Source organism: Sebastes fasciatus, chromosome 16 (genome assembly GCF_043250625.1).
Source record: "Sebastes fasciatus isolate fSebFas1 chromosome 16, fSebFas1.pri, whole genome shotgun sequence".
Classification (NCBI taxonomy): domain Eukaryota; kingdom Metazoa; phylum Chordata; class Actinopteri; order Perciformes; family Sebastidae; genus Sebastes; species Sebastes fasciatus.
In genome coordinates this window covers 28,402,622-28,413,226 of record NC_133810.1, presented here as the reverse complement: position 1 = coordinate 28,413,226, position 10,605 = coordinate 28,402,622, and the positions used below count along the sequence as shown (strand labels likewise).

At 41.3% G+C, this 10,605-nt stretch overlaps 1 protein-coding gene across 8 annotated transcripts in view; it reads right to left on the bottom strand.

Annotated features, from left to right (window-relative positions):
• Positions 1–3,138: 3,138 nt before the first annotated feature.
• ncor1 (nuclear receptor corepressor 1) overlaps positions 3,139–10,605 on the bottom strand; it is a 70,450-nt gene continuing 62,983 nt past the window's right edge. For all 8 annotated transcript variants that reach the window (XM_074611613.1, XM_074611617.1, XM_074611618.1 and 5 more), the window contains 10 exons: positions 9,901–10,514; positions 9,275–9,403; positions 8,207–8,340; positions 7,889–8,106; positions 7,654–7,797; positions 6,517–6,662; positions 6,257–6,310; positions 5,964–6,167; positions 5,675–5,851; positions 3,139–5,560 (listed from right to left, as the gene is read on the bottom strand). In XM_074611613.1, the coding sequence (XP_074467714.1) occupies positions 5,280–5,560; positions 5,675–5,851; positions 5,964–6,167; positions 6,257–6,310; positions 6,517–6,662; positions 7,654–7,797; positions 7,889–8,106; positions 8,207–8,340; positions 9,275–9,403; positions 9,901–10,514 (2,101 nt within the window). In that variant the 3' untranslated portion in view covers positions 3,139–5,279. The remainder of the gene's footprint in view (positions 5,561–5,674; positions 5,852–5,963; positions 6,168–6,256; positions 6,311–6,516; positions 6,663–7,653; positions 7,798–7,888; positions 8,107–8,206; positions 8,341–9,274; positions 9,404–9,900; positions 10,515–10,605) is intronic.

Here is a 10,605-nt window from a genome sequence, read left to right as displayed (position 1 = left end):
CTAATCGTTTTCCAAGCAAATCAACATGCTATGGAAATTAAATAAAAATTTTAATAAAAAAATAAAAACAATAAAAAAATAATTAAAATATATATTTTTAATTAAAATTTCAATTAAAAAAATATACATATTTAATTAATTAATTAATTAATTAATGTTATATATATATATATATATATATACACACAGTATATATTATTTTTATACTGTCTCAAATTAACTTTTAAAACCTCGTGATTTTGAACACACAGGTCAAGTTAGTAACTGCTTATTTACAAGTTGTTTAACCTGAATAATATAGTTTTTAAACATTAGCAGTTCCTCAGTCTACCTCTATATGGTTGATGCTAGGAGATGTTGATCAGTGTCTATAAATCACAGCTGTGTGCTGCCCTCTAGTGGTGACAGCAGGGAACTGATAAACTAGTCAAACCAGCATCAATGCAGACATTACAGCATACTTACACATCCGGTAAATAATTTCAAAATAAAACTTTCTACGAACAGAGAAGTGTAGTTAAACATGGTCACTTTCCACTTGAGTGATTAGTCATGGCAATGAGCAATAATAACATGGCAAATACACAATATTTAGTGTAATTATTATTCAATGCTGTACAGAATATATATGTATATATTTTTAATAATATATTATTGTATAATAATAATAATAATAATGATAATGATGATAATAATAATAATAATAATACAAATTGTAGAATTAAAAAAAACACAAAAACAATAATTATACAAAAATAAGAGAATAATAATAATATATTAAATAAACAAATAAGTTAATACAAAATAAAAGGGGTGGGGGTGAAATATATAGTAATATCATTAATATAATATCAAACACACAGAATATGTTTTAGGGATTATTTTGTACACAGAAAGGAAAAACATCCCAATAGTGTTTTTTTTTTTGTATTTCCCATATTATGTAGACAAGAAGATGTAAGGGATTAACAATAAACCACTGCTGATAAATCTAAATTAAAAGGAAAAACAAAAAGCTCTTTGGTTGTTCAAAGCAAAGAGATGACCTGTGTATTTAAAATAATAAAATGCATTAAGTTAGCATCAATGCAGCCATGTTAACATAATTACTTCTGGGAAATGTTCACTCTCTTAGTACAATAAATAATGCATTGCTTTAGAAATGCAGATACTATTAAATATAAATAGTATTGGTATATATATTGTTACCTCTAAAGAATATAATCAGTACACAAATAACTGTATTATTCCTACTAAAGTCAAGTCTGCAGGGATGTCTTGACAAATTATATGATACACAGATCAACATCTAGCATCAACATAGAGGTAGACCCAGGAACTGCTAAAAAATATACACATTATTCAGGTTAAACAACTAGTAAATTAAAATGGTCTGTTGCTAACTTGACTTGTGTATTTAAAATCTAAAGATTTACTGCCCTCCAGTGGTCACAGGCAGGAACTGCATCATATAATTTGTCAAGCTAGCAATATTGCAGACTTTAGTAGGAATAATACAACAATCAATACTGATTATATTCTTTAGAGGTGTCAATAAGACATTTATATTTAATAGTATTTGTAAAGTATACTGGCTGCATTGATGCAAACTGAAATCTTCTCAGTGACCACTAGAGGGCAGTGAACACATGATTTAAATACACAGGTCTTGTTTTTGCTTTGAACAACCAGAGCATTATGTTTTACCTTTTAACTTAAATTTAACAGCAGTGGTTTATTGTTAATCCTTTACATCTTCTTGTCTACACAATATGGGAAATACAAAGGAATACACTATGAGGGTGATGTGCTTCTTTTCCTTTATGTGTACAAAATAATCCCTAAAAATAGCCTGTAGGCTATAACATTAAAATAATAAAACAATTTCACTATAATGTGAATTTGTCATGTTATTATTAACAACTATACACTGCCCTCCCGCAGTGACCACGAGTAACTACACCTCTGTGTACGTTGAGTTTTATTTTGAAATGATTAACCAGAAGTTTGAGTAGGCTATTAAGTATGGACGGAACCTGTCAAAATAAAAACATAAAAAAATAAAAATATAACTCGATAAATAAATAAATGTCATTAAATGTAGCAAAACTAATATTTAAAAAAAAGAAGTAGCTATTAATTAGTTGATCATGTGACATAAATTGATATTCCTTTTTTAATTGGCTCCTTTATTTATTTATCTATCTTTGTATTAATTCCCTTATTTATTTACTCTTGTTTAAATTTCCCTTTTATTTATTCATGTATTTATTTTTCTTAATTTTTAAATGTATATATTTATTTATTTTATATTTATCTTTAAATGTATTTATTTACTTAGTTATACACGATTTTCCCTAATTTATTCCCCCAAATGTATTTATTTCTGTATTCTTTATCCATTTCTTTTTACATTTCTGACTCATTATGCAAATGAGGGGGTTGTCACTCAACGTGTGTCATGGGGTCAGAGTGCATAGATGGATGAATAGATTGTAATACAATTACAAATCTCCCTTTAAGGTACATTGTAACCGATACAAATGTGCGATTAATTTGTAAATAATTGCAATTAACTATGGACAATCATGCGATTAATCGTGATTAAATATTTGAATCGATTGAAAGCCTTAGTTAAAATGTATGGCTTTAAAGATTAAACCTGACGGCTGTATTTTACATTAAGCATTTATCTGAACCACAAAAGGGGCTCCAATGTGATTAGTCGCTTTCTATATTATTGTTTTTGATGAACCACAAGTTGCAATTGCTGAAACCATAATGCTTTCATTTTATATTGCATCAATTCATAAATGAAAATGAACCTGGAGAGGTTTTGGTGCACCTCAGTCGATGACAATTATGACTAGGGCACTCAAAGCGTTTTACACTACATGTCAACATTCACACACACATTCATACACTGATGGCAGACGCTGTCAACCAGCTAATCAGGATCTAATCTAAATACTCAGTATCAGTATTCAGTATCTTACCCAAAGGCACTTCGACATGTGGACCGGAGGAGCCGGGGATCGAACCGTCGATCTTCCGCTCCAGCTCTGAGCCACAGCCGCCCTTCTAATCCACGAGAACAAAATCACAGCATAGATGGCACACCTATTAAGAACCTACACATTTTTCAGTGGTGGAGAACTGATCCACTTTATTTGATTGGTCTGAACTCATGTAATAGCCTACTAAGAGACATTGTGCGATACAAACATTGCATTTCAACATCATAGGATACACGGGTTTTCAAGTCTCAATTTCAAAAAAGACAAAAAAGTGTGTTTGATAGAGCTGAAAAGATGCTCAAATTCTTTTTCGGCTTCATGTCGGATTTCTTTTTTTAAGATTCAAGTTTGTAAACTTTTTTTTTTTGTCATTGCCTTTGTAAACACATAACATCCCATCATCTAAAAACAGGATGATAACGAAGATGTTGAAAATGACAGAAAATAAAGATGTGCTATGACAAATTATTCAAAATCAAAAATGAAAAGGAAGAAAGGAAAAATCAAGTTTAGAGCAGAATGGATCTGTTAACTGAGCAAAGTGAAAGCCAAAATATGGTAGGTTTTTTCACATACTTGCAAAAAGGAACGTTACTGCCATTTATGAAGTTGACCTATAATAATTTATATTCAAAGCTTTATGCCTGTTGATTGACACAATGAAAGCAGAGATTAAGTGGTCGCCATGACAGCAAACTCCTAAACATTTAACGGTACCATACACTTAAAACTGTAACTGTGATGCAAGTGGCAACACTACAAAAATCATGTACGAGCTACAAGAAAAGACAGGAAGTCAAAACATCCAGATTTATGTGAGTGGTGGGAAAAAAAAAGTTAAAGCACATCTTAGTATACTCCTGTGCTGGAGGTTGAATAAGTTACACAGCAGGTAGTATGCTTTTTTTTTTGTCAAAAGCTACAAAGCAAAAAAGTGCAACAATGGTGCAGACCATTCTTTATGTTTGGTTAGTTTTGTCTTTTCGTGTAATGGAAAGACAATTTACAGAGTTCAGATTTTTGTCAGGACAGTATCAAAAAAGAAAGAAAAAAAAGAGGGACTACAGAAACAAATACAAACATCAAACACCAACGTATATCTCTGAGAAAATTAGTTAAAGCTGCCTTCTTTCTCAAGTCACAAGGCATGGCAAAACCTGACGTACTATTTTTTTTTACCATGACAACATTGCAGAGCAGATCATTCTGGACAGGTTGGAAACTGCAGAGAGAGACAGCTACATGTGACGCACCATGGTCAGCTCTATTGAAAAAAAACTAAACAAAAAAAAAACATTGGCTCACTTTCATTATTCAGACGGGGTCCAGGAGTAGTCATCTTTTCCGGCAAGCTTATATCAGACTTTTCACCTTTCTGCTATGACACCAGTGTTCTCAACTTGTTTTGAAGACGTTTCTCTGTCTAGAACGGGGTGAGAAGTTACCGCTACCATCTGATCCGTGCATCTCCATCATCTCCGACAAATCAAATATCATTGCCGTTTGAAATGTTAGTTCTTGTTTTCATCAAACATATCCGCGATGTTCAGGCTCTGGTGGTGCTTGGTGGATGGCGCACGGGGAGGGTGGGGTGTGGCGCAATCTCTGTGCTCCGCTCGTGGTCAAGTACAAACCAAATGGTTCGGTCTCTCTCGGCGTCGCTGTGGTAAAAATATTAGAGTGGGTGTCAGGTCACGTGGGGGTGTGGGGTGGGGGGGTGGTACTGGGACAGACCAACTGTGATACTAAAGATTACACCCCGACTCTTCCCATTTAAAGTGGATCAATTTAAAAGCGACATTAAAATAAGAAATAATCAAGTTAAGAAAAACACTGCAAAAGGTTACTCTATTTACATACAATGATTTTGTTTAAAGACAAGGTATATCTTTACAGAAATCAAAAAAAAAAATCAGAAATAGTCTCTTTATGTTGTTTCTTTTTACATATCAAGTTCTTCATCTTTACTATAGCTCATCCCCTCAGTCGAGTTTTGTTTATTTCACCAACAGGCTGGGTGAGTGCTTCCAGACCAAAGCCGGTCTCGTTCTGGAGAGCCCTGCCTGTCACAGGCTGCTGCTTGTACTCTTCGCTAACAGCCAGGGGGCGCCATAGCACCAAAAATAAAAAGGACACCGCCCCATCTACTTGTCACGCTCGCCAGTGAGCGAGGATAGTTCTGGGAGAGGAGGGGATGGGGGTGAAAAGACAAGCCTTAGCGCGCGCCTCTCTTCCGGTTATCGGAGCTGTAGCGAGCAGGGCTCAGTCGTCACTGTCAGACAGGGTCTCGTATTGCTCTGACAGCAGAGACTGCCACACGCGCTGCTGAGCCACCGGGGCTCCAGCTGGAGGCGGCTGCTGCTGCGGCGGCTGCTGCTGCTGCTGCTGCTGCTGCTGCTGCTGTAGCTGCTGCTGCTGCTGCTGCTGTAGCTGCTGCTGCTGCTGCTGCTGCTGGCTCTGTATGGAGGGGGAAGCTATGGAGGTGGGTGGCGTGCTGCTCAGTATGCGCATGGTCAGCGGGTTGTAAGGGAACTGCATGGATCCTGGGAAGAGAAGGAGAAGAATTTTATTAAAATTAGATGAGCTGGCTCCGGGTATTTCTGTCTTTGATTTGACCAGTTTTGTAGGCGCTGACAGCAGGAGGCCGGACAGCTCACCTGTGGATGAGGGTCGGTCGTCCCAGCTCCACTGGGGTTGGGCTTGGGCTTGTCTGTGATAATCTCCCTCGGAGTGGACGGAGGACACCGAAGATGGACGCTCCCCTCCAGCGTAGGCCTGACCCAGGTTAGGGGACTTGGATTTCCGGCTGTTGGCTTTGCCGTGCTTCTGCTTCCCTGTAGATTCAAAACAGGCAGAAAGTGTAAATCAGCAACTTGTTAAACATCAGCCCAGTCGCACAGCAGGTCGTGAAATAGTCAACATTTTGGGAATGTAATTCGTGCCCACCCATGCTGGGTGACGGGTTGGCCTCCTGGCGGCCGTCACTGCCTGGTCCAGGTGTGTTGTTGATGGGACACTGAGCCCCTAGTCCTCCCTGGTGCTCATCCTGTCTCTCCTCCAGGTTGCCCATCAAGGCTTTGCGGATGATGTCCTCCAGGCCCAGGTTACTGGCTGGGTCACTGAAAGAGTGATTCCTGGGGTTGACGCTGCCTGCAAACCACAACACAACCAAAACATACTATCAGATAAGGAGACATCAACTAGATTGAAGTGTCTGCGCGAGTTTCACTGCTACTTACTGGAGGTGGTAACAGCGGGCAAGTTGAAAATCTCCGTGCCTGGCTGTGCGTTTCCTGCAAGACAATATTTAGCTGTTGAAAAAATATCTGACATGAAATGGAAACACGATGCAGCCAGTCAAATTGTTCCGATGTAACCACATGCGGAACTGAAGGATTGACAGACAAATGTCTTGCATGCACACACATTAACAGAGTCTGTTCCATCATCTGATGCATGCATGTTAGTTTATAGAAGGAAGAAGAGGAGGCCCACTTACCAACATCAGAATCACCGACACCAGAGTTGGAGTTCAACTTACGAAAGATCTCCTGCTTCTTCGATTTCACCATCGGCGAGGTGTTCTCCAGCTTTGTGAAGAAAGAAGGCAGGTAGCTAACGTTCCCCGGGGACCGCGAGTCATTCCTTGAGCAAGACAAAGGATAAAGAGTCAGATGGCAAAGGGGTAACCAGGGTGCTTCAGCGCCTCCCCCCATGGTTGAGGATGTAAACCAGGCTTTGTATTTGGAATTGTCAAGCCAGCCCTTGGAAAACTTGCATTTACTCAAAGCAACACTTAAAGAGAATCTGATGATGCTGAAGACCTTCGTAGTGGATGACACCTCCTAAGAGTGTACAAGCATGTCGCCACTGCACTGAATCAAAACAAGACCAGCCAGGCGAGCTGAGGTGAGTGGAACACTGGTCACGGTTCGTCACATTCACGATAAGGCAATCAGATTTCAACCAAACGAGGATCAGTCCAAATTGGGAGGTGCCGCTCATATCCCCCCCTCAATACTGAAAGTATTAGATCGGCCCAGTCCGACAGGCAGCGTTCTGCTCTGTGCTGTCTGCTTGCAGTTTTTGGTTACTTTTAATTATTATATTATTGTTTGTTATTTTGCTCACGATGAAAACTTGGCCAACATTTTGGCGCCCTTGACAAACTGCTGCCCTAGGCGATTGCTTAGTTCGCTTATATGGACGCACCGGCCCTGGCTTTGATGTACAGGCGTAGAGGAAGCTCTGCGTAGGAGTGCACGTTCAGTCCCACAGCAATGCCTACTTCTTGCCTCGCTCTGGCCCACACTCACTCACACTGTAGTAAACATTTTGGCTGCACTGGCTGCTTCTTCTGAATTTTATATTTTATATTTTAGAAAACAGAATAGGGGATATAGTCTGGAAACAGAAATATTTTTCCATACTCTTTTCTTATCCAGACCTGGAAATTACTTAAATCAAATTCCCTACTTTTCCATATTGTGTAGGAACCCTGTTTATTCCTACAATGTTAGTATAAATATCAAATCTGATTCTGAATCCATGTTAATCTACAGCATTAAGAGATGTACTGGTTTGTTGGGCCGAAAGCTTCAAACTATCATGCATCCAAACTGTGGAGATCCCGCACCTGATCTCGGAGTTGTCGGCCTCTCGCCTCTGGGGTGGAGGCCCGACCGCATCCTGTTTGTCCATGCCTTGGTAGCTCGGTGGTGGAGAGATGGGTTCATAGTTGTCCATCTGCCTGCCGCCTCGCTCTGGAGATTTACCCGGCCTAGACAGGGAGCAGAGAGACACAGATGATGAGTGATAAACTAGACTGGCTCTGATTATTCGTGTCAGGGTTAACCGGCTGGTCCATGTACCTGGATCTGGGCTTGTCGGGGGCATTCTCTGGAGAAACTCTGCTGGAGGGTCTCTGGTGGTGTGGGGCCTGGACCTGATTCTCTGGACTGTAGCGGCTGGGCATCTTGGCTCGCCCTGAGGAGGACACGGATGGCACCGCGCTCTGGAATGTAGCCGAAGCTGAGGAGGATACGGGAGGAGGGTCCTGATTCCGGGCGAAGTCCTGGGTTATGATATGCTGCATGACAGGGAGTGATCATAAAAACAGATTACTGAGGTATGACGGTAAATCTGGTATGTGCCGCATTATGTCTTCTAGATTCTCCAGCATTTCTTACCGAAATGTGGTCCGCCAAGGTCATGACCCGGCGTTTGCCGTAGCCGTCAACCTGGGAGGGGGGCTGCTGGGGACTGGGCTGCGATGGCTCCCCTGATTGCCGGTAACGACTCATGTCGTAGGCCCGCATGCCAGCTGGTGAGGTATGACAAGGAACAGAACGTTGTTGTTTTGGAGAGAGAGAGTCAGGGTGAGGTGTAGAGAGATAACACAGGGAGGAGCTAATACACTGCCTGCCAACAGCGAGGTGACAGGAATAACTTTAAGTGGAGTCTCGTGACGAGACCGATGCAGAGAAAAGGTGTCTGGCAGTCTCACATGACAAGGTCAGTGGGTTAAGTCATGTAAGTTATGGCATGTTTACTCCACTTGCCAAGCAGCTAAATGTAGCCTCCACAGCCAAATCTGGTGTATGTCATCTTTGACCCTGACGCACAAAATCTTATAAATAAATATAAATAAATTGAAACATTATTCAGGATACTAAATATTATTATATGCTCAAACCAAGGTTATAGTTTTGGCCTTTCGATTTCATTTTAGTTTAGCTTTAGTTAGTTTTCAGATTGTGTTTGCTAGTTTTTGTTTAGTTTCAGTTTTTTCAGAACGGTTTAGTTTTTATATATTTAGTTTCAGTTTTAGTTTTTGTTAGGGCCAGGTATAATGTCTCAGAAGAATGTAGCTATATACTTACAAAATACATGGTAGGAGAACTGTGTAGGAATGGCCATACATGTTTAATATTTGTGCTACTTTAATGAAGCAACTGCGGCACAGCGCCATCTCCTGGAACGTTAAGTCCCTTCAATATATGTGGTTCAATGTCACGAGGGTTGACGGAAATTCATGCTGTCTCCTTTTTTCAGTCGTGATATATTACAGCTAAAAAAATAAATTAATTTATGTTAATTTTTCTTTTCTTTTTATTAGATTTGTACCCTGGCAATATCATTTAAGTTTAGTTTTTCTTAAAGGATATAGATTATTACTTAGAAATGTTTTTCACTGCTTATTTTCGTTTTAGTTTACTGTAATAATCCTGGCTCAAACGGAGTTGTTGTGTTCATACCTGCTGCCTGTTGTTGCCCTTCCTCTGGTTTGTCCTGTTGTTGTTGTTGTTGTTGTTGGACTGGGGAACTAGCAGGACTAATCACCTCAATGGTTCCTCCAGCGGTGTTGTCGTATCGACTGGATGACACTGCAGGACGAGCATGGACAAAGAGTTTGGTCATGTTCTACTCGAAGAAAAAGATTACATGTAAGATTTAACTCCTATGTGTGCTTGTCCACCCAGCTAACCGAGCTGCAGTGCACCATAGACTGTATATAAAGATGGACAACATGACAGCCCCTCAAAAGTGAAGCCAAAACATCTTGATCAGTATAGGCCATAAATCCCGCCCCCTCCATGTTAGCGGATGGGACATAGACGTGCTTGGCTTGTGATTGGCTCGGGCGGGACCTTGATACCGTGGCTCCAGCCCCCCAATCACTACTGTGCAGACTCTGCCGCCAAATTACGTCAAAATCTCAAGAGGGCGGCTCCCGTATCTGGGATGTTTTGGCTTCACTTTTGTACAGTGTAAGGATGTGGAGACGCGTCGTCCATCTGTATATAGAGTCTATGTAGTGCATGCATGAGCTGCTTGAATAATATCAGCTATCTCCTAAGCCACATGTATCCAACACACTCACAGCTGCTGGAGGAGTCAGAGCTCTGAGAGCCTCGCTCTCGTGAGTCTTTGTCCGAGGCTATCTGCCTCGTGATGATGACATCAATGAAGTTAGCTGCTGTGATGGTTGTCTTTCCACGAGTCCGAAGCTCCTCCTCGATCCGGGACTTTGAGGTTTGAGGGCCCTTGTCCTTAACCCCGGCTCCGGGGCCCTCGGAGTAAGCTGGATGGGGCTTACCCCCTGGCAGAGACATAGAGCCATATGGTGACTGCATGGACCGCCTTTCCGCCTCCTGCTGCTGCTGCTGTTGCTGCTGCTGCTGCTGCTGCTGCTGCTGCTGCTGCTGCTGCTGCTGCTGCTGCTGCTGTTGCAGCTGCAGCTGCAGCTGCTGTTGCTGATGCTGCTGCTGCTGCTGCTGCTGCTGCTGATGCTGCTGCTGCTGCTGTTGTTCCGAGATGCTGGCTGCTCGCCGAGCCGACATGTCGTCGTCCCGATCATGTTTGATCTCCTTCACCTTGGCCACGTCCATCTGCGGGGCAGAGGCCGCGGCGTCCACCAGGGCAGCCAGAGCATCAGCTGCAGTACTGTAGCGAGAGCCACTCTGCGATGCTGCTGTCACTGCTGCTGTATGGGGCCTGAAGAGGAAATTAAGAGATGAAGGCATCAACCATATATCCTGATGGATGGGTTCAGTTAAAAGACATGCGGTTTGTCTGACAAATGCAT